The sequence below is a fragment of the Nycticebus coucang genome, chromosome 13 (assembly GCF_027406575.1).
Source record: "Nycticebus coucang isolate mNycCou1 chromosome 13, mNycCou1.pri, whole genome shotgun sequence".
Lineage (NCBI taxonomy): Eukaryota > Metazoa > Chordata > Mammalia > Primates > Lorisidae > Nycticebus > Nycticebus coucang.
This window is the reverse complement of record NC_069792.1, coordinates 23,645,654-23,669,987: the sequence shown is the minus strand read 5'-3', so window position 1 is coordinate 23,669,987 and position 24,334 is coordinate 23,645,654. Positions and strand designations below refer to the sequence as shown.

Genomic DNA, 24,334 nt, shown 5'->3' with positions numbered 1-24,334 from the left:
TGTAGAGTATAACATGAAGTATATACAATAAAAGTAAGAATTTTTGTGATCCAAATTGATTGTGCCAAGGGTCTGATGCATTGTGAAATACATCCTTTGTGATTTTTTTTGGCACTGTTAAGACTAATTACTAGACACACGTACTTAACATTTAAGTTCCTTGTTTCTGGTCTTGGAAGCTATTTCTCTGGATTAGTGAGTTTCCTTAGGGTCAGTGAATTTTGGAGAGAAATTTCGAAGATGTATTAGTTTGTAGAACTTCACATGTTTATGAGTATACTCATGTTTTGCCAGATACTATGTTACCAAAGTATTGGGTCAATGTAAAAAAACAAATAGTACATTAATCTCTAGGTGGAGCCAAAGAGTTTGAAATTTCATTTTACTTTTTTAGATAGATTATACCCCTCTAGTTTTTGCATTTCTACTATGCTGAAAGGTGACCCAGAAGATCAAGCCTTTATTGGCTTTAAGGTTAGTGAGCACTACCAGTGGCCTTTGGCGGTCAGAATGAAGACCATTTAGTTACAGAATAAAGTTGAATGAATGGTTTATTGCTTATTACCTAAGTGTGGGTGGGTGGATGAATCAAAGCTAAAAAGTCCTCATTGGGATAGAAATCTAAGTGATACTCTATACAGGATGGTGTGAGCAAAGCATTTTTTTTTTGTAGAGACAGAGTCTCACTTTATGGCCCTCGGTAGAGTGCCGTGGCCTCACACAGCTCACAGCAACCTCCAACTCCTGGACTTAAGCGATTCTCTTGCCTCAGCCTCCCGAGTAGCTGGGACTACAGGTGCCCACCACAACGCCCAGCTATTTTTTGGTTGCAGTTCGGCCGGGGCCGGGTTTGAACCCGTCACCCTCAGTATATGGGGCCGGCGCCCTACCGACTGAGCCACAGGCGCCGCCTGAGCAAAGCATTTTTTAAAAATCACTGAACTTTATTTTTTTAGAACAATTACAGGTTCACATCAAAGTTGTGCAGAAAGTACAGGATTCCCATAGATCCCCGTGTCTACAGTTTCCTTCACTATTGATTCCCCACCACCAGATATGGTATATCTGCTACAGTAGATGAAGCTACATTGACACATTATCACCAAAACTAGCAAAGCTGGTGAGGACTGAGAAGACTAGAAATAACCTAGGATGAAAAGGTGGACAAAGTATATTGGCTATGTCATCATTACCTAAACTAGTATAAAGTTTTTATAGCTGGTGAGGGATGGGAAGACTAGAAAGACCTAGGATGAAGAATGCAGTCCTGGGAATTCAAATTTGATTTAAAGCACTTGGGCGTGAGGACAAAAAATGGGGAAATGGAGGAGTAGCAGAGATCCAGGATTGCCATAGAGACCTCTGGAGCTCTTGCAGGGCAATTAAAAAACCTATACACGTTTACAGTTGAGACAGATAAAAACAATTTTACTGTCAGGGAGTAAAGTGGGATGATTGATTAATCTGCCATTGTAACAGGATTGTGAGGACAAATAGTGGGTATAAAAATGTTTTATAAACTGTCAGAACCCATTATAAATTAAGATTTAACATCTTATTTTACTTGGGAAACTCACCTTCCTAAATGTCATTGCATTGCTTCCAAGGGATTCTTTTTTTTTTTTTTTTTTTTTTTTTGCCGGGGCTAGGTTTGAACCCGCCACCTCCGGCATATGGGACCGGCACCCTACTCCTTGAGCCACAGGCACCTCCCTCCAAGAGATTCTTAACTAGAAGTCTAACCACCCTTTTAAGTTGGGGCACCCAGTAGGTTCTATGACAATATGCCTCAGTTGTTTATTTAGCTCTGTTGCAACTTTTCACTGGCAGATCTTCCCCTAGTCTTCATCAAGTTGTGTTGAACTCACTGGCCTTTGGCTGCTGTTAACTAGTATTTTCTTTGAAGATTGGATTATGTTCGTCAAATGATGTTCTACACCTTCAACATGGTAATGGGTTGGATTAAGAGTGCTGGTTTAGCTGAGCCAGAGTGAGACCCCGTCTCTAAAAAAAAAAGAGTGCTGGTTTAGGAGCTTGGGTTCCAGTTTTCACTTACTAGCTTGGGCCAATAAAGCTATCTCAGTTTCTTCATCTGTAAAATGGGAAAAATAATCTCTAATTTCATAAGATTTTAAGGAAGATGAAGTGTTTCAGGTAATGTATGCTTAGAGCAGTAGCATATCCTAGCTTTAAGTGGTGAGAATGCTAGAGTCTTAGCTGTATTATAGCACTTAGAACAGTACTTGGTGCGTTTTAGGCCTTTGATTGAGTGAATTTAACCTCTTTGGGGCAATAGCCATTTAAAATTTTCATCTCCAATTACTGGCATAATTTAGTCCTTGGGTATTTGGTGATGGTGAATGATGAGAGGAGTGGGGTCTGGAGTGTGGGTTTCTGTGTATTTGGAGGACTCAGAAAATAGTTTCATTGTGTAGGAATGATGATATATAAATAGAACAATGTTAGGGCATTAATGGAGATAGTTAATGCAGGGAAGATTGGAAAGTTTCACAAAGGGAAGAATTTGGATACCTGGTGAGAGAATGGTTTGAGAAAAGGGATAGAGTAGTTTGGAGGGTGTGCCAAGGGATCGACAGGACATAATAGTAAAACTCAAGGAGACTATCTGATACTAAACATTGTTCACTTACTGATCACCAGTGTTATCAATCCAAATAATTCTAGGTTGGTGGTTCACCACTGTGCAATCCCAGAACCGAATTCCTAATTAGTTTTGAGATGGACCCCACACTTTTCTCTCTAAGTATTGCATGTGAGTTTTAGTGTGCAGTAGTCTTTTTATTAGGTAAGTAAACTATAATTTTTTAATTTTATTTATTTTTGATACAGAATCTCACTATGTTGCCCTTGGTAGAGTGCTGTGGTGTCAGCAACCTCAAACTCTTGGGCTAAAGCGATTCTCTTGGCTCAGCCTCCCAAGTAGCTGGGACTACAGGCGCACACCACAATGCCCAGCTATTTTTTGATTGTTGTTTGGCAGGCCTGGGAGGGGTTCGAACCCACCCGCCCAGTGTATTTGGCGGGCTTCCTAGCCGCTGAGCTACAGGCACCAAGCCATCTACCAATTTTTTAGATGAGGGATTAACTTTCCCTGACCCAGGATCATATAACTAGGTGGTGGGGCCAGTGTTCTATTCCAGGTCTAATTTGAGGGTCTTGTTTTTTAAATCTGAGGAACTAGGAAAGTTTGTGTTGACAGCTGTTTTAGGAGTATTGGTGGGATCTGAAACCATATTACCTGGGATAAGCTTACAGTTCCAACCGGGCTAGGGTCAGCAAATGAACAAGCAGAAGGTATAGAAAGACACTGAAATTCCACTGTGCAAGCCTGGGCTCCAAGCTGGGGAGGAGACTCGGCCTAAACAAAGGAATTCCGAACGTGGAATTGAGGCCCGCCAGAGGAGGGAACTCGACTGAAGGAGGGAGCTCCGACCTTTCATTTTCCTCAGATCAAGCTAGTCCGGTGTTACTGGGGTAAAATTTGAAGAGTTCAGACTCGTCAGGACTCTGGAAAGCCTGGTTACTTTGAAAAGTAAGTCTTTGATGCAAGCTGACGCGAAAACCACCCAGAAAAGTTTCCAACCACCTGCTTCAGGCCCCATCTCCCTGCGTCGCGGCCCCCAGCAGTCACCCCGAAGACGAGAGAATCCCGGCGGGCCCTGAGCGTCCCGAACACCCACCTGGACCTGGAACGCTGACACCGGGCTCCTGCCCCCGCGGAACTGCTGCGGAGCCCTGGCCGGGCGCCTAGCAACAGGCGCGCGTCGGGCAGGCGGGGCGGCAGCCGCGGGAGCCGCTGGCCGAGGGGCCGGGCCGGCCGCGCTCGCCAGCACCGCCGGGCTGCCGGCCGCCGAGCATGCGAGCTTTAGGAGCGCCGCCCGAGCCAGCGCCAGCGCGCGGCCGCCCGTCCCCCCAAGTCGCCGCGGCCAGCCCTGCGACGAGGCGGGGCTGGGCCGGGGGCTCGGCTGGGCGCCGGGAAGCCACTGGCTCCCGCGTCGCCCGCTGCCCCCACTGTCCCCGCGGTCCCCACAGTCCCCCGAGTCCCCGCCGTCCCCGGAGTCCCTGCTGCTAGAGTCTCTGACCTGGGTGCCATCGGCCAGGCAAGCGAAGATGTCCCTTCCCTCCTCGGCGGAGCTACGGGAACAGTGAGTGTGGAGGCCTGGCCAGTCTCGGGACACACCCCAGCCCAGAGGGGGAGGGGACGCGAGGGCCGAGGGACCCTGCTGGATCAGGGCAGAAAGGAGGTCATCCTGTCCAGCTCTCTCCCAAGAAGGGGAAACTGAGGCCCAGAGGGGCACGTGAATCACTCCACAGGATTCTCCGGGGGGCCGGTCTGGGCTTGAGGACTGTGTGGGGTCCGGGGTGCAACTGGCGGAAGGCGGCTTGCTGGCCATTTAGGTGCGCACGTGATATTCTCTTTACCTACCCGTTACGTGGCCACACCCTTACAGGTTCCAGCTTAAACTGAAGAGCAGGGAGAATGCGTTTGCTTTCTATTTGCCTACCACTGTAACTCCCTTTCTCCCACACTTGCACTGAGCCACGTGGGACCGGGGTAGACCCTGCCAATTAGATTATTCTAAACCCTCTTTTCATAGACATCAGGATGACTGTGGAGCCTCTCTTCAGACAAATGCAAACAATTTTCCAAGCAATTTAAGGGTGTTCCAGGAAGCATAGGAATCTCTGCTCTTCATTTTTATGTATATGGTTAATAGTTAAAATTTCCCATGTAGTGGTGTTTCTTCCGAAATACTCCTAATGTTTCCTTTTTAAGTTCTTTACATTTTTCATATTAGAATATAATGCATTAGTACTTCTCATTGAGACAGTGCGGAAATGTACAGAATTAGAGGAGAATGCCCTTTTCTACCTTCTTGCTTTATTTTGTGACACTTGTTAGTGTTTGCTTTCACCCTTTCATTCTTTTTTCCATTTTCTGTTTGTTTGTTTGTTTTTGCAGTTTTTGGCCAGGGCTGGTTTTGAATCACCTCCGGCATATGGGGCCTGAGCACTCCTTGAGCCACAGGCACCGCCCCCTTTTTTCCATTTTCAAAAAAAATTTGGGGGCCGTAAATGGAATCCTATAGATTCTTTTGAGAAAATCCTTTTTTGCTTAAGTTGTGAAGATATCTTTCATACCAGTTTACTTGTCTGCATTATTTCATGGTATAGGTATATTAATTTATATAAATATTCCTCATTGAGCTTGTCTCCAGTTTTACTTGTAATAATGCAAACAGTGCAACAATGGACATTCTTACATGTAGAAACAGTTCTACAGAATAATTTCCTTGAAGCAGAGATGCTAGGTCAGATGTATGTACATTTAAAAATTGTGATAGTGCAGCTCAGTGCCTGTGGCTCAAGTGGCTAAGGTGTCAGCCACATACACCTGAGCTGGTGGGTTCAAATCCAGCCCAGGCCTGCCAAACAACAATGACAACTACAACCAAAAAATAGCCGGGTGTTGTGGCAGGCGCCTGTATTTCCCAGCTACTTGGGAGGCTAAGGCAAGAGAATTGTTGAAGCCCAGGAGTTGGAGGTTGCTGTGAGCTGTGATGCAACGGCACTCTACCCAGGGCCACAGTTTGAGGCTCTGTCTCCAAAAAAAAAAAAAAAAAGAATAAAAATTATGATAGAATCTTACCTTCAAAATGTCTTCTACTGATTCGCTTTTTCATTATAATGCAGTGGTGAGAGAAAAAATACTTATTATTATTTGGCCAGGCCTGGTGGCTCATGCTTGTAGTCCCAGCGCTGTGGGAGGCGGAGGAGGGTGGATTGCCTGAGCTCAGAGGTTCGAGACCAGTATGAGCAGCAGTGAGCCAGAGTAAGACCCTGTCTCTACTAACATCAAAAACAGCAGGACAGGGCGGCGCCTGTGGCTCAGTTGGTAAGGCGCTGGCCCCAAATACTGAGGGTGGCAGGTTCAAACCTGGCCCCGGCTGAACTGCAACCAAAAAATAAAAAAAAATAGCCGGGCGTTGTGGCGGGCGCCTGTAGTCCCAGCTACTTGGGAGGCTGAGGCAAGAGAATCGCTTAAGCCCAGGAGTTGGAGGTTGCTGTGAGCTGTTTGATTGCACGGCACTCTACCGAGGGCCATAAAGTGAGACTCTGTCTCTACAAAAAAAAAACCAGTGGGACAGAGCATCGCCAGAGGAAGAAGAAAATGAACAAAAAAAGAGAGTACTTCAAAACGAAGAAGAATGAACAAACAAGCTGAAATTAAAATATACATATATATTTATTATTATTTTAAAAATGCAGTAGAACCTCTGTAAATTGACCACCCAAGGGTCTGTAACAAAGGAGTCAACATATGGAGGTGGCAGCATAAGGAGCTGGGCCTACTGTACTGATACATACACGTGGTGCATGCTTAGTCCATGGAAATTAGGTCAGCTCAAGGTGGTCAGTGTAGAGAGGTGGGTAAATATGGAGGTTCTACTGTAATTCAAGCAATAGCTTTTGCTTATTGAGTGTTTATAAGATGTGCACTGTGCTGAACGTGCATTTTAAAATTGAATCCTCACAAACCTTATGAGAGTCAGAGACACTGTTATTTTCTTCCTGACCCAATGGTTGTGCAGCTACTGAAGGACAGAGTCAAGATTAGAATCCAGGCTTGGAGCCTGTATCTCAGTGGTTAGGGTGCCGGCCATATACACTGGGATTGACGGATTCGAACCCAGCCCAGGTCAGCTAAAACAACAATGACAACTGCAACAATAACAACAACAACAACAAAAAGTAGCTGAGCATTGTGGCGGACACCTATAGTCCCAGCTACTTGGAAAGCTGAGGCAAGAGAATCGCCTGAGCCCAAAAGTTTGAAGTTGCTGTGAGGTGTGACGCCATAGTACTCTACTAGGGGTGAGAAAATGAGACTCTGTCTCAAAAAAAAAAAAAAAAGATTAGAATCAAAGTTCATACTATTCCAGTGCTTGTGTTCTTTGCAGGGTCTGAATCCCTGGTGAGTCATGAACTGGGAAGTATGTTTCATTGGGTCATTTGAGGATTAACTGAGATTGTGTGTTTCATGTTATAATAATGTTACTTTCTTGGCTCGGCATCTGTGGCTCAAGTGGCTAAGGTGCCAGTCACATACACCTGAGCTGGGGTTCGAATCCAGCCCAGCCCGCCAAACAACAATGACGGCTGCAACCAGAAAAAATAGCCGGGCATTATGGCGGGCGCCTGTAGTCCCAGCTACTTGGGAGGCAGAGGCAGGAGAATCGCTTGAACCCAGGAGTTGGAGGTTGCTGTGAGGTGTGATGCCATGGCACTCTACCCAGGGCGACAGCTTGAGGCTCTGTCTCAAAAAAAAAAAAGTTACTTTCTTTCTCCAGTAACTCCCTTAGAATTGGACCTGCTCCACTGCCTCCTCTGCTGCTGGTTCCTCTGGATCCTCTGTGCTCCACCCCCAATCTTTCCTCCTCTGCCTTTTCTTCATTTTTCCACCTTGCAAATATTTTAAGGAAATCTCTGGCTTTCTTCCCTTTTTCAAATCTACTTTGCCAACTTTATTGCAATCTTAATTCTTAAGTGTAAACAGATAACTCTTACTATTTTCATCGCTAAGCCAAACCTATCCCCCACAATTCGTACTGCTTAGATCCAGGTTGTACGTGAGTGCTATGTATATCCCCACTGGATGTCCTATACTCATTTTTTCTAAAAATGAACTCCTTATTGCTCTCTACCCTATACTAGAATGTTCTCCTTGAATTTAATTCATGGTTCTGTAATTCTTACCCTGGTTCACAGCCTCAGTCATCTTTGACTCCTTTTTCTTTGTTGAACCTCCCAAATTCAATCAATTGTCAATCTTGCATTCTCACTGCTACTCCTTTAATTTAAGCACTCTGGACTATTGTGATTGCCTCTTAACTTCTCTCCTTGGCTCAGTTTCTGCCATATTAATCTTTTCTTTTTCATTTTATTTTTTGAGACGGAGTCTCACTCTTTGGCTCTCAGTAGAGTGATGTGGCATCATAGCTCACAGCAACCTCAAACTGCTAGGCTCAAGAGATCCTCTTTCCTCACCCTCTCGAGTATCTAGAACTCTAGGCACCTGCCACAATGCCTGGCTATTTTTACAGATGGGGTCTCACTCTTGCTCAGGCTGAGCTCAAGCAATTCATCTGCCGGGGCTTCCCAGAGTGCTAGGATTACAGACAGGAGCCACTTTTTTTTTTTTTGTGAGATGGGTTCTCACTCTTATGCAGGTTGGTCTTAAACTCCTGAACTCAAGGAATCCATCTACGTTGGCCTCCCAGAGTGCTAGGATTATGGATGCAAGCCACAGTGCCCAGCCTCATATTAATCTTTATAAAGCATAGCTGTGAATATATGCCTTACCTCTGTTCAAAAACCTTCAGTGGTTCACTGTTACTCAAAGAAGGAAGTATAAATCACTTTGCCCAGCATTCATATTTGTCTGTAATCTCATTCCAATTTATCATTTCATGACTTCTCACAATGTCTGTCCGAGCCCCGTTCTCCAGGCAAACTAGAATACTTAGATTCCATTCTCCATGACATCTTCCCCTTCTATACTTTTCCAGGAATGCTTCTACCCACATATCTACCTGTCCATATCCTATTTACATACCACTTTCTAATTTCTTCCAAGTTCTTTTTGAACCTCTACCCAAAAGTACTATCTCCCTCTGATTTTTAGCTCCTCTGATTATTTATATATCTTATAAGGCTTTGATTTTACACACACCGTTTTATAGTTGTATGAAACCGTTTTCTGGACTGGAAATTCTGGGAAGGCAGAATCTCTAGTTTATCTTTGTATTTTCGTGCATATGGCACATTGATTTGTATATAGTACTTGCTTAGTGAACATATTTAAGTAAGCTGATGGATTACCTGGGAAAAAAAATTCTACGTATTTAAAATAAATAACATATATTCGCATACTGTTAGCTGTAGTGACAAACAGATCCCAACATCATTTTCATGAGTTACATATAGAAGTTTATTTCCTTTTTTTTTTTTTTCTTTTTTTGAGATAGAGTCTCGAACTCCTAGGGTCAAGATGTCTTCTTGCCTCAGCCTCCTGAGTATTAGGACTACATACAGACACCTGCCATGATGCCCTGCTATTTTTAGAAACGGAGTCTCACTCTTGTTCAGGCTGGTCTCAAGCTCAGGCAATCCACCCACCTCAGTCTCCCAGAGTGCTAGGATTACGGGGGTGAGCCACCAGCCTGGCCCTAGATGTTTATTTCTTAATTACATAAACATTTTGAGGCAGGAGTTCCTGGTCCTCACGTGGCTTTCTTTCACTTGGTAGAAGGACCCAGGCTCTGCCATTGATTAACACTTCACTCTCATCTAAATCCAGTTAGCAGAGGGGTAAAAAGAAAGCCAAGTTGCTTCCTAAAGCTTTTTGCAAACAAGTGTTGCATATTACATTTGCTCCCATTCCAATCACAGGGAGGCAGCCACTTACTAGGAACAATTCTTATCTCTGGGGCAGGAACAAGAATTTTAGAGGACATTCAGTCTTTTCTATCAAGTTAATTTCTACTCATCAAGACCTCTGGAACTTAGCTTCAACATCACTTGCTTAAAGAACAAAAACAAACCCCTGCTAGTTCCCCAGGCTGGGTAAGGTTAGCAAAGGCTCTGTTGTACTGCAGAATTTGAGCTTAGCTGTATCATAATGAAATGTAATGGTTTGTAGCCGGGCGTTGTGGCGGGCGCCTGTTAGTCCCAGCTACTTGGGAGGCTGAGGCAAGAGAATCGCTTAAGCCCAGGAGTTGGAGGTTGCTGTGAGCTGTGTGAGGCCACGGCACTCTACCGAGGGCCATAAAGTGAGACTCTGTCTCTACAAAAAAAAAAAAAAAAAAGAAATGTAATGGTTTGTTTACTTTATTCCCCCACTCCATAGAAAGTATGCTTTTTGTGTTAATCCTTTTTGCATATCAGCTCCTAGCACAGTGCCTGGCATTGTGAATAAATAAATGTCTTTCTCAATGAATATATAACTGATCTTTGTTTGTGTCCACTTGATAATTATTTTGATTAAAAAACCCCCTGAAAATAAAGATAATCTTACTGCGTCCTCATGCTTGATGTTTTGACTATTTTTAGCCTCTTTTCCATTATTAAAGATATAGAATTTGATATCCTTGAAGATAAATATTTGTATATATCAATGATTATTCCTTTAGGATAAATTCTTGGAAGTAGATTATTGGGTTGAAAACACATAAAATTAAAAAAACAAACAAAAAAAGAAAACATATAAAATTATAAAGCCATAGGCTGGGCTAGGGCACCACACATACACTGGAGCTGGAGGGTTCGAACCCAGCCCAGGCCTGCCACATGACAATGACAACTGCAGTCAAAAAAAAAAACCCTCCAAAAAAAAAACAAAACAAAATTCCCTGGTGTGGCAGGCACCTGTAGTCCCAGTTACATGGGAGGCTGAGGCAAGAGAATCACTTAAGCCAAGAGTTCAAGGTTGCTGTGAGCTGTGATGCCAGGGCACTCTACCGAGGATAACATAGTAGTAAGACTCTGTCTCAAAAAAAAAAAAAAAAAATTATAAGGACATAGATTACTAGTTTGCCCTCTGAAAATACTGTAGTAACATATACTGTCACTGAAACTTTTTGAGAGCCCAGTCTTTTCTTTTATTAATATTACGGAAAACATCTCCGCCATCTCAATTGGTGAAAGTAATAGCTCATCATATTATCTTGTTTTTATTTGAGCACTAATGAGGGTGAACTTTTTATTGACCATTTGTATTTTATCCGTTACCTGTTTGTTAATAAATGTACTTCCTGGCTCGGTGCTTGTGGCTCAAGCGGCTAAGGCGCCAGCTACATACACCTGAGCTGGCGGGTTCAAATCGAGCCCAGGCCTGCCAAACAACGATGACAGTTGCAACCAAAAAATAACTGGGTGTTGGGCGGTGTCTGTGGCTCAGTGAGTAGGGCGCCAGCCCCATATGCTGAGGGTGGCAGGTTCGAACCCAATCTTGGTCAAACTGCAAAAAAAAAAAAAAATAGCTGGTTGTTGTGGCGGGTGCCTGTAGTCCCAGCTACTTGGGAGGCTGAGGCAAGAGAATCGCCTAAGCCCAAGAGCTGGAGGTTGTTGTGAGCTGTGACGCCATAGCACTCTACTGAGGGCAACAAAGTGAAACTCTGTCTCTAAAAAAATAAAAATGAAAATAAATAAACAAAAAATAGCCAGGCATTGTGGTGGGTCCCTGTAGTCCCAGCTACTTGGGAGGCTGAGGCAGGAGAATCGCTTAAGCTCAGGAGTTGGAGGTTGCTGTGAGCTGTGATGCTATGGCACTCTACCCAGGGTGACAGCTTGAGACTCTGTCTCAATAATAAATAAATAAATAAAAATTTAAAAAAAGTACTTCCTATTATTTTTCTTTTTCTCTTTGATTTTAAGATCTTTATTTATAAAATAAAATTTTAATTTCTTTATGTCATTGTTTAAAAAGTTATTCCAGCAAATGTCTTAACACAATAACTAAGAAAATGCCATGAAGGCTATGTTAACCTGTTTGATGAAAATATTTCAAATCGTATATAAAACCAGCACATTGTACCCCATGATTGCATTAATGTACACAGCTATGATTTAATAAAAAAAAAAAAGAAGAGAGAGAGAGAGAGAAAAAAACGGTTATTCCGGGAACTTCTGGACATCGTGACTGACTGAGCCATAACGATCCTCATTCTGTTCCAATAGATTTCAAATGCTGAGCAAAATATAATTTATGGATAAGTGGCTGAGCTAGGAACTAAGAGAAGGAAATGCCCAGGTGCCTGAAATGAAGGAATGTTCACATATAAAGCCACCGTTTAGCCATCTGCCAAAAGTTGGGAGTCACAAAGGGGTACTGTTCCAGTTACTATGACTTCATAACAAATTTCTCCAAAACTTAGTGACATAAAACAACCATTTATTGTGCTCATGGATTCTTTGGAGCAGGAATTCGGACAGTGCACAGCAGGGGCAGTTTGTCTCTGCTTCACAATGTCTGGAACCTCAGCTAGAAGATTTGAAGGATTGGGACTGAACTCTGAAGATGTATTTATTCCCATGTCTGGTGGTTAATGCTGGCTATCAACTGAGAACTTCCTTAGCTTCAGATATCAGCTGGAGTCTTTATATATGACCTCTCCACGTCACCTGGCCTCCTCACAAAATGGCAGCTCCGTTTCAAAGGTGAGTGTCCTGAGAGGTCAAGCCAAATATCACTTTTTCTGACCCAGTTTTGGAGAGCTTAGAGTATGACTTCTGCTGGATTTTTTGGAAGACAAAGTTAATTTCGGGAAAAGGAACACAGATATCACCTTTTGATGGAGGAGTGTCAGCATCACATTGAAGGAAGAGCATGTGGGATTGGATCTGCACCAGTAAAAGATACAACCTTCCATGAATACCTTGGCCCTAGATGATAACTAGAAAAATACCCTCCCACTGGCTGAAGGAGCTGGCAGGAAGCTTGTCTTTCACCTGAGCTATGGTAAGAAAAGAGTTAGCTGTTAGAGATTAGGTCGGCTCAAGTCAGGTCTGAATTTACATTACTACAGGGTCAGGGACCACACTCCAAGAAGTCAACATTTATTTATTTATTTATTATTATTTTTTTGAGACAGAGCCTCAAGGTGTCACACTGGGTAGAGTGCTGTGGCATCAGAGCTCACAGCAACCTCCAACTCCTGGCTTAAGAGATTCTCTTGCCTCAGCCTCCCAAGTAGCTGGGACTATAAGCATCTGCCACAATGCCCGGCTATTTTTTGGTTGTAGTTGTCATTGTTGTTTGGCAGGCCCAGGCTGGATTCGAAACTGTCAGCTCTGGTGTATGTGGCTGGCGCCTGAGCCACTTGAGCTACAGGCGCTGAGCCAAGAAGTCAACATATTAACTTCTTTGGTACCTCTGAAATCCAGGGCCAACAGAAACTTCTTTGTATAGCAAAATTTCCATAGTTCGAGGAACACTTGACTCTCATAGACAGCAACCTCTCTGTACATGAGTTCACAGTCAGAGATTACGAATTATGTAAGGAAATTAACCACAAGGAAGATTTAGCTGATGCTGCAAATGGGAGGTTTGTACCCCCAAACTAAATAGGATGGCGTGGGAAAAATTTTTAATTTACAATATTCAAGATGAAGGAATGGAAACCATAAGGCAAGAACAGGATGGTTGTGTAAATTCTGGGGTGGTTTGGCAGAAGAAGACTTATTCCTCTTAAAACGCCACTAGTGCTTGGGTTGAGACTCCCAGTCGAGAGAGTGAAGTAGGAGGAATTATGGATAACTAAGATGATTTCTGTTTGAAGATAGTCTTGAACACATTAACTCACTCCCTCCTATAATTCTATTGAAATGATAGGAAAGGGATTTTTAAAAATTAATTAATTAGTTTGTTTTTTGAGTCAGAGTCTCACTCTGTTGCCCAGGCTAGAGTGCCATGGCATTACCCTAGCTCAGAGCAACCTCAAACTCCTGGGCTCAAGCGATCCTCTTGCCTCAGCCTCCCAAGTAGCTGGGCCTATGGGTGCCTGCCCACAACAACACCTGGCTATTTTTTTCTATTTTTAATAGAAGTTGAGTTTTGCAGCTGGAGGAGGTGGCTCACACCTGTAATCCTAGCACTCTGGGAGGCTGAGGCGGGAGGAATGCTTGAGCTCACAAGTTCAAGACCAGACTGAGAAAAAAGCAAGACCTGTCTCTACTAAAAATAGAAAAACTAAGGCAAGAGGATCGCTTGAGCCCAAGAGTTGGAGGTTACTGTGAGCTATGACATTACAGCACTCTACCCAGGGCAACAGCTTGAGACTCTGTCTCAAAAAAAAGAAAAAAAAGAAAAAGAAAAAGAAATGGAGTTTTGCTCTTGCTCAGACTGATCTCAAGCTCTTGAGTTCAAATAAATCTCCTGCCTTGGCTTCCCGAGAGTGCTGGGATTACAGGTCTGAGCCACCTGGATGGAGGATTTTTAAAATTTAAATGGCACAATTTCATAAGGAGAAAGAGAATGCTACAAGGGACAGTATCAGCTGGGTGTGGTGGCTGCCTGTAATCCCAGCACTCTGGGAGGCTGAGGCAGGTGGATTGCCCTGAGCTCATGGATTTGAGACCACCTGAGCAAGAGTGAGACTTTGTCTTTAAAAATAGCCGGGTGTTGTGGCAGGCACCTGTAGTCCCAGCTATTCAGGACACTGAGGCAAGAGTATGGCTTGAGCCCAAGAGTTTGAGGTTGCTGTGAACTATGACGCCACGGCACTCTACCAAGTGTGACAAAATGAGACTCTGTCTCAAAAAAAGAAAAAAATAACAAAAGAGACAATATTAGCAATTGGAAGTCACAATCAGAATGGTATTGGACTTCTCAACAATAACATTGGACATATGTAGAAGATAGAACAATCCTTTTAAAATTTTTGGAAAAATTATTTCTGATCTGAAATTCTGTTTCCATCTCAAGTTATCATTAAGTATAAGGGTAAAATGTAGACAATTCTTAGATATACATGTTTTCAAATGTTTTTTACCTACTATGTACCCTTTCTTAGTGAGCTCATTAAAACAAGGGAGTAAAAAACAAGCAAATTAACAAAAAAAGCTTATATGCACATATACATATACAATTTTTCAAAATTAAAGCTCTATGATATTGTTTTAGGAGTAGGGAGAGGATTTCAATATGTTGTTCATAGAGAAATTGATACATTTAACTATATCAAAATTAAAAGTTGTTTTTTAGAGAGACAGAGTCTCACTTTGTTGTCCTCAGTAGAGTGCTGTAGCATCACAGCTCTCGGCAAACTCCAATTCCTGGGCTTATGCGATTCTCTTGCCTCAGCCTTATGAGTAGCTGGGACCACAGGTGCCTGCCACAACGCCTGGCTATTTTTTTGTTGCAGTTTGGCCGGGGCTGGGTTTGAACCCACAACCCTCAGTATATGGGGCTGGCGCCCTACCCACTGAGCCACAAGCACCACCCAAAATTGAAAGTTTCTAATAGAATAAAAGACATTGTAAACAGGTTAAAAATAAACTAATAGTGGGAGAGGGTATTTGAAACATATACAACATAAAGAATTAGTACTCAGAATAGATAAGTACCACAAACGAATAAGACAAAGTTCTGCACAAAAATGGGCAAACCATAGAAATAGGCAGTTCATAGTAGAGGAAACTTAAGTGGCAAATAAACACTGATTTTTTGGCAAATAAAAATTAATATAGGGCGGCACCTGTGGCTCAGTCGGTAAGGCGCTGGCCCCATATACGGAGGGTTGGCGGGTTCAAACCCCGCCCCGGCTGAACTGCAACCGAAAAATAGCCGGGCGTTGTGGTGGGCGCCTGTGGTCCCAGCTGCTCGGGAGGCTGAGGCAAGAGAATCGCTTAAGCCCAGGAGTTGGAGGTTGCTGTGAGCTGTGTGACGCCATGGCACTCTACCGAGGGCCATAAAGTGAACTCTGTCTCTACAAAAAAAAAGAATTCTGCTTTAAGTGCTGGGTAGTCTTTAAAATAACAATGGTAAAAGCTAAAGCTGTTTGACACTTACTGTGTCTGGGTGCTGCGTTAAGTGATCATGTCATGACACCCCTCAGGAGTTGGGCTGTTGATGTCACATCACTGGAGGAGGTAGACAGTGGCACTTGGGTGTACAGTCTGCGGGGGGTGGGGGGGGCGCTGAATAGATGATTATTTAAATCTACCTGCATAAACTTATTAAGTTTGCTGAAGGTTTTCTGGGTGGATGAATTTTTTTTGTTTGTTTAAGAAAAGTTTTACTAATGTGTTAATATTTCAGCAAAGTTATTGCAACGGGTTTAAAAGGCAGACAGACACAACTATTACAGGGTGTAAAATAACAAAAGAAATTTTTACACAAAATATTACACAAATGTATGGGATTTGTTAAGTAACTAACAGACCCAGGAAAGAAATTAAATCTGAAAGAGTAAACCCAGTATTAGCACCTACAAAATCTCAACGCAAAACTTTGAACCGTTTCACTTTCCTAACTTATTTTTTAGCTTTCTCCTGAACACAGTGCTCTCACACCCCACAGAATCAAAGGCATAAGAAGCCCTGATCCTAAGAACAGCCAAAAGAAGAGCTAGAAATACTGACTCAGACTTGACAGTTTTACTTAGAAATAACTTAACTTATTGAATTTGACCCAATCACAAGATTTCTGTGCACTGAATATTGTATATGAGAAAATTCTATGAGTTATGAGGTTTGCCAGATGGGATAGTTAAAAATTACTAATTTTTAATATACAGTATTATTCCTATCATTTTTTTCATAGGTTATATTTATAACAAAACTATAATTAAAATATTTATTACACGTGCTTGTGACGCGTTCAGGGACACAGCAGGGACGTTCATGTGTCTGATGGTCTGGCGTCCACGTCATTGTGCTTATGTTTGTGATGAACGAGCAACACACACCACGTCTTCCCAACATTCAGGGTGATGCAGTGACATAAAATTTTCCAAAGAAAATAATTGGAAAGTGTATTAAATACTGCTTTAATTAGGAATGATTGCTATAATAAGACAAATAGCATTATACATTATTTTTTCAATGAGCTTCAGTTTGAGAAACTGAATAGAAGAAATAGATCTGAAGATCTGAATCATGGCAAAACTGATAGTTCTTTGAAATCTGGGAGCTGCAAAACCACAGATACAGCCGAGCCCTCGATGAAGCATCTTATTAATCTGGGGGAATCAGACTGAACACTGGCTAAGCGATCTAGTCCAAAGCCACCTGAGAAGCTGGCCCAGAGAATGAAGAGAACCAGTGGTACATACTGTGGCAGATAGGAAATAAACTTTGTATCGGGCAGGGCTGGCCAAATGCATATTTTGTTAAATGGCTTTGAATAAAAAGTGAAATGCTTCATTATGTTTTCTCAGAAACTAGTCAGAAGATTACAGAGTCCTGCACAATTTGGAGACACAGAGTGGACGCTGAGCGACTAGAGGTCACTCCAGGTGTGGGATTTAGAAAGTTAGTCCTTGGAGTAAATGGCACCGTGGCTCTGGCAGCGGATACAAAGGAATGATGCTCTGGAGAGGAGGTAGGGACACTCTGCAATCAGCCAGTGGATAGACGAGGGTCCCAGCTGGAGGCGGGATCTTTAATTCCATGGTTTATCTTCCACTGCTCATGCCTGTGTCTTCATAAATGGTGATTTCAATGACTCGAAGTCCTCTTTCGATAGGGTCTGTCAGGAGGAGGCCTTGGGGAGCGTAGATTTTCTCATTCTGCTCTTGAATGTATTTGGAGACTTTCTTCAGAACCTTCTCGTAATGCGTTTCCATGCATAAGAAGATGGTGTATGCCGTTAAACAAGCCAGACAGCCTTCAAGATAGGATTGGCCCCCAAGCTTCTCGGCTTCTGCATAAAGGTTATTTAGAACCTATCAATCCGGTTCTCCAGCTCCGCGGGGAACTTGGTCTGGAACTGGCAGCGTGTGCCACTGCTGTAGTCCTGCTGAATGAACACCTTCCCGCACACCCGAGCCTGCTGCGGCCTCATGGCGAGGACAGGACGGGCGGCGCCATGCTGTCACGGCGGGCCTCCAGCCACCGCCCTTGCCCAGGCCCCAGGCCCCTCACAGCCGGGTTCCCTGGGTGGATGAATTTATCCTGTGGCAGTCCAGGGTCCATGTAAGGGTTTAGTGGCCCACATTTGTGAAAGGGAACGTGTGTTCGCCCCTGTGTCTTACCATTATGCAGATCAGGCTGTAATGATTGTTCAATTTTTTTTCTATTGCACTGAACTTGGAAAAATTCTGTACTGTAACAAAGATTAATGTGGTTTATTATCGTGGTATTTGATCTATAGATAACCAAGAGGTTTTCATCTTGCCTTACATTTTGGGACAACAAAACTTATTGTTAGTTTTAGGGAGAATTGTGGCACAGCAACCACAAATCTGTCATACTCATGATCCCTTTTGCTCAAATTCCAAACGACCATTATTAAGTATTTCCTGTATTATATTATCAGACAGGGAGGAAGGGAACAATATGTCCCAACTAATTTTTAAATAGATATTTTGCCCTTGCCAGTGTAGCAGGGATAGCTAAAGTTTTTGTAGTATCTCTCCCTCCTGCTCCCTTAGTAAAAGAATTCCAGTACAGGATGCCTGGAATAAAGACTGCATTTTCCGCCTTCTTTTGAAGCTTGGTGCAGCCACATGGCTAAGTTCTAACCAACAGAAGGTAAGCAGAACTGTGTGTGACTTCAGGGATGTGACCTTAAAAGGAAGGAGAAAGCTTCTCTCTTCTCTTCCTTTTTTCTGTAGGCTGGAGCTCAGATAGTTTTGCTTTGTTTTTTTAAATTATTATTTATTTTATTTTTATTTTTATTTATTTATTTATTTGCAGTTTTTGGCCAGGGCTGGGTTTGAACCCATCACCTCTGGCATATGGGGCTGGCGCCCTACCCCTTTGAGCTACAGGCACCACCCTGCTTTGTTTTTTTTTGTTTGTTTGTTTGTTTTTTTGACTATTTACTTCTTTATTTGATTGATTTTGTCCCCTGCTTTGTTTTTTAATTGTGGAAAATGCCCAATGTATCCCAAAGTTAGAAACAGTTGTATGCTAAAGCTCAACTTAGGCTCGGTGCCCGGTGCCTGTAGCTCAGCGAGTAGGGTGTTGGCCACTTACACCCAAGCTGGCGGGTTCGAGCCCAGCCCAGGCCTGCTAAACAACAATGACAACTGCAACCAAAAAATAGCCGGGCGTTGTGGCGGGTGCCTGTAGTCCCAGTTACTTGGGAGGCTGAGGAAAAAGAATTGCTTAAGCCCAGGAGTTTGAGGTTGTTGTGAGCTGTGAGGCCATGGCACTCTGCCCAGGGCAGCATAGTGAGACTCTTGTCTCAAAAATGAATAAATGAATAAATAAATAAATAAAGCTCAACTTTACCACTCAGTTGCAACAACCACAACTCTCAGCTGATCTTGTTTCATTTAGACTCTCACCACTATCCTCCCCCTCCTACATCCATTATATTGAAGCCAATAACAAATGTTATATGGTTCTATCCATGGTTATTTCCACATGTATCTCTAAAGGTAAGAGTTCATGGGCTGGGCATGGTGGCTCACACCTGTAATCCTGGCTCTCTGGGAAGCTGAGGTGGATAGATGGCTTGAGCTCAGCCTGAGCAAGAGTGAGAGTCCATTTGTAAAAATAGCCGGGTGTTGTTGTCTGGTGCCTGTAGTCCCAGCTACTCCAGCGGATGAGGAAAGAGGGTCTCTTGAGCCCAAAAGACTGAGGTTGCTGTGAGCTAGGATGTCACAGTAATACTGGAATTTCACTCTTCAGTAGGTTTTTGGTTTGGGGGATTCGAAGAATGAACCCATGGACCACAGATCAGTGGTAAGATAGGACTTTTATTAGAAGTTAGAAAGGAATAACTTCTGGAAGTTTCTGGAAGGGAGAAAGAACTGAAGAACTCATAGGGAGTCTCCACGTGGGCTCTCTAGAGGATTATACGTGGCTGGCAGTGGGTAGATGGAAAAACATCTTTACAAAGTTAGTGAGTCCATTAACAAATGAATGAATAGGGCGGCGCCTATGGCTCAAAGGAGTAGGGCGCCGGCCCGTATGCCGGAGGTGGAGGGTTCAAACCCAGCCCCGGCCAAAAAACTGCAAAAAAATAAAAAATAAAAATAAATAAAAATAAACAAATGAATGAATGTAGTTCCTCCTTCACTAGGGTGAGGTTATCAGGTCCTTTACAGTCTTTGTCCCTGAGAAGGGATTAGGGTGTGTGCTCCCACCAAAGGTGGAACCACCCAAAAAACCATCACAGGCTGCTGTATTCATGATCTTATCAGAGCCCAGAGGGTGTGTCCCGAAAAAGACAGTCTGCTTGTGCCTGGAAATGGGGGGGGGGGGGTTGTCTGACCTCAGAGCTCACCTCGGCCCAGAGAATGGGGGGCTCCCTGTCTAGCCCTGAATAGTGGAATCCTTTATCAATGGCACTCTACCCAGGGTTCCCTGAGTGACAAAGTGAGTCTTCGTCTCAGAAAATAAATAAATAAAAGAGTTCTTTAATGTATTTAATTACTTATTTATTTATTATTTATCTATTGAGTGCCATGGCATCATTATAGCTCATGGCAACCTCAAACTCTTGGGCTCAAGCAATCCTCTTGCCTCAGCCTTCCAAGTAGCTGGGCTTATAGGCGCTCACTACAGCACCCAGCTAATTTTTTCTATTTTTTTTTTTTTTTATCAGTAGAGACAAGATCTTGCTCTTGCTCAGGCTGTTCTAGAACTCCTGATCTCAAGCAATCCACCCACCTCAGCCTCCCTCCCAAGTGCTAGGATTATAGGCATGAGCTACTTCACCCAGCTAAAGATAAGAGTTCTTTTAACCACAAACCCTATGACATCTTGAAAACGTTAATCATAATTCATAGGCGGCACCTGTGGCTCAGTCGGTAAGGGCCCCATATACAAAGGGCGGCGGGTTCAAACCCGGCCCCAGCTGAACTGCAACCAAAAAATAGCTGGGTGTTGTGGCGGGCGTCTGTAGTCCCAGCTACTCGGGAGGCTGAGGCAAGAGAATCACTTAAGCCCAGGAGTTGGAGGTTGCTGTGAGCTGTGTGATGCCATGGCACTCTACTAAGGTGAAACTCTGTCTCTACCAAAAAGAAAAAAAAAAAAAAGAAAACGTTCATCATAATTCCTTAATGTAGATTGTTATAATTGTTCTATTATTTGTTATGGTTATTAATCTCTTACTGTGGCTAATTTATAAATTAAACTGTATCATAGGTATGTATATATAGAAAAAACATAGCATACATAGGTGGGGTTCAGTACTATCCATAGTTTCAGGTATCCACTTGGAACATATGATAAGGGAGGTTTACCATGTCATTATAGTTTTATGTATTGTACATTTTTAGTATATTTTAATCCATTGCAGTTAATATTCTTATTAATGTTTATAGTCCCATCTTTGGCCATTGGAATCTCTTCAAGTTGGTTTCTGCCACGATTACTGCTGTCTTTGGTAGATTCCTAGATTTCTTTCTTTTTTTTTCCTTGAGAGAGTCTCACTTTGTTGCCCTGGGTAGAGTGCCGGGGCATTATAGTTCATAGCAACCTCAAACTCTTGGGCTCGCAGTCCTCTTGCCTCAGCCTCCCCAGTAGCTGGGACTATAGGTCTCCACTACAACACCAGCTATTTTTAGAGATGGGGGGGTCTCACTCTTGCTCAGGCTGGTCTCAAACTCTTGAGCTGGTCTCAAACACCTTGGCCTCCCACAGTGCTAGGATTACAGGCGTGAGCCACCATACCTGGCCAGACCCCTAGATTTCTAGAATGATAAGATATTCTAGGTTCAGCGAGGCGCCCATAGCTCCATGGTTAGGGCGCTGGCCACATACACTGGGACTGGCAGGTTCAAACCCAGCCCGGGCCTGCCAAACAGCAATGACGACTACAACAAAAAAATAGCCAGGCGTTAGGTGGTGCCTGTGGTGCAAAGGAGTAGGGCGCCAGCCCCATATGCCGGAGGTGGCAGGTTCAAACCCAGCCCCAGCCAGAAACGGCAAAAAAAAAAAAAAAAAATAGCCGGCGTTGTAGCGGGTGCCTGTAGTCCCACTTACTTTGAGGCTGAGGCAAGAGAGTTGCTTCAGCCAAAGAGTTTGAGGTTGCTGTGAATTGTGACGCCATAGCGCTCAACCAAGGGTGACATAGTAAGACTGTGTCTTAAAAAACAAAAACAAAAAAAACAAAAGAAAAAGGTATTCCAGGTTCATTTTATGTATTTCCTACCACAGACTTGTAATCAGCTATTTCTTCAAAAGGCAGTAGTTTGTATGTGTGTGTGTTTAGTCAAGAATGGGAATCCTGGGCCAAGCAGGATGGCTCACTCCTGTAATGCTAGCACTCTGGAAGGCGGAGTGTTTATCATCATTATCAAAAAAAAAAAAAAAGGAATTAGAAACACAATCTGATTACTAGGGTTTTTTTTTTTTTTGCAGTTTTTGGCCAGGGCTGGGTTTGAACCTGCCGCCTCCAGTATATGGGGCTGGCGCCCTACTCCTCTGAGCCACAGGTTACCACCCTGATTATTAGGGGTTTTTAATGCTACAGGTTTGGTCATTGTTTCTGGGCCTTCCCTCTTCAGTGGACAGAGCTAGGAAACTTTTTTTTTTTTTGAGAGAGAGAGTCTCACTCTGTCGTCCTCGGTAGAGTACGTGGCATCACAGCTCACAGCAACCTCCAACTCTTGGGCTTAAGTGATTCTCTTGCCTCAAACTCCCAAGTACCTGGGACTACAAGTGCCTGCCACAATGCCCTGCTTTTTCTTTGTTGCAGTTGTCATTGCTGTTTTGGCTGGCCAGGTCTGGGTTCGAACCCACCACCCTTGGTATATGGGGCCGGCACCCTACCCACTGAGCCACAGGTGCCGCCCCATTTGTTTTGTTTTAAGTAAGTTTTATACTGATACTCCCAATTTATATTTAGGACACTTGGGTGGCACCTGTGGCTCAAGAGGTAGGGTGCTGGCCCCATATACTGGGGGTGGCAGGTTCAAGCCCAGCCCTGGGCCAAAACTACAAAATAAAAAATATATATATTTAGGACACTTTGGGGTATTTTTTTACCTAATTTTATTTATCTTAAATCTGGATTTTTTTCCTCCCACACTGAAAATCCTGGTTCCCGTCTCCACCATATAAATGTCACTTTGAACCGTAAGGTAAGGTAGATCTTGCATGTTCAGGGTGAGAGAATTGTCCTGGCTTGCTGATACTTAAAACCACCCCAGCAGGTGGGAAGGTGTCTGGCTTGGCTCATATTTGAGGGAAAACCTTCTTGTTTTTTCTGTTGCTTGAAGCCAAAATGAGTAAGTCAAGTAAGCCAAGTAAATTTTCAATTTTTAAAGAATTAAAATACAGTTAAATGTATTTAATATTAAAGCCTTACTGATTTTTTTTTTTTTTTTTTGTAGAGACAGAGTCTCACTGATTGGCTCTTGGTAGAGTGCCATGGCATCACACAGCTCACAGCAGCCTCCAACTCCTGGGCTTAAGCGATTCTCTTGCCTCAGTCTCCCAAGTAGCTGGGACTACAGGCGCCCGCCACAATGCCCAGCTATTTTTTGGTTGCAGTTCAGCCGGGGCCGGGTTTGAACCCACCACCCTCGGTATATGGGGCCGGCACCTTATCAACTGAGCCACAGGCGCCGCCTGCCTTACTGAATTTTTGATAGAGTATTTGTTCAGAATCTTTCTCTCCTTCAAGTATTACCATGAACACCAACTGTTAGTCTAGTACCATAGAATTGTTGAAATTCTCCATTGTTGCTATATTATCTTTTTTTATTTTTCAGAAATTGGTTTTAAGGGAATCAATACATTTTTGTGTCTATGTATCTAACTATCATTTTTTTTTTTTTTTGAGACAGAGTCTCACTATGTCACCCTCAGTAGAGTGCTGTGGTGTCGTGTCAGAACTCACAGTCGAACTTCTTTTGGGTTTAAGCGATTCTCTTGCCTCAGCCTCTCTAGTAGCTGGAACTACAGGCGCCCGCCACAATGCCCAACTATTTTTTTTGTTGTTGTAGTTGTCATTGTTGTTTGGCAGGCCCTGGCTAAATTCGAACCTGCCAGCTCCCGTGTATGTGGCTGGTGCTCTAGCTGCTGAGCCACAGGCGCTGAGCCAAGGCATTTTTTTTGTTGTTTTTGTCTTCAACATGTATTTTATATTGGCTATAGTATTTTATCATCATATTTCCCATACCCTCAAGTTCTTGTGTTAAAGTCCTAAGCCCCAGGACCTTTGAATGCGACCTTATTTGGAGATAGGTTATTTATAGAGGTACTCAAGGTAAAACAGGGTTATTAGGGTGAGCCCCGATGCATTATGACCAGGGTTTTTATAAAAAGGGGAAATTTGGCCACAGAGGGAAGATGATGTGAAGACACAAGAAAACAATGCCCATGACCCAAGGAGGCATGGAACAGATGCTCCCTCCACAGATCTTAGAAGGAGCAAACCCTGACAGCACCTTGCTTTTAGCCGGCCTCCAGAACTGTGAGATAATAAATTCCTATTTAAGCCTTCTGTCTTGGTACTTTTCAAAAAAAAATTTTTTTTTTATTATTAAATCATAGCTGTGTACATTAATGCAATCATGGGGTACAATGTGCTGGTTTTATATACAATCTGAAATATTTTCATCAAACTGGTTAACATAGCCATCATAGCACCCTCTTAGTTATTGTGTTAAGACATTTATATTCTACA

General features: G+C 43.2%; 1 protein-coding gene and 1 pseudogene across 2 annotated transcripts in view; one reads left to right on the top strand and one right to left on the bottom strand.

Moving 5' to 3' along the window:
- The first annotated feature begins 3,997 nt into the window (after positions 1–3,997).
- The window catches only part of C13H8orf89 (chromosome 13 C8orf89 homolog), a 51,500-nt gene continuing 31,163 nt past the window's right edge, over positions 3,998–24,334 (top strand). Inside the window, exon 1 of the mRNA XM_053558917.1 lies at positions 3,998–4,166. Within this exon, the coding sequence (XP_053414892.1) occupies positions 4,132–4,166 (35 nt within the window). The 5' untranslated portion in view covers positions 3,998–4,131. The remainder of the gene's footprint in view (positions 4,167–24,334) is intronic.
- On the bottom strand, positions 16,876–17,657 carry LOC128563540 (golgin subfamily A member 7-like; annotated as a pseudogene). Its single transcript, XR_008373812.1, has one exon. The product of XR_008373812.1 is annotated as a golgin subfamily A member 7-like (transcript).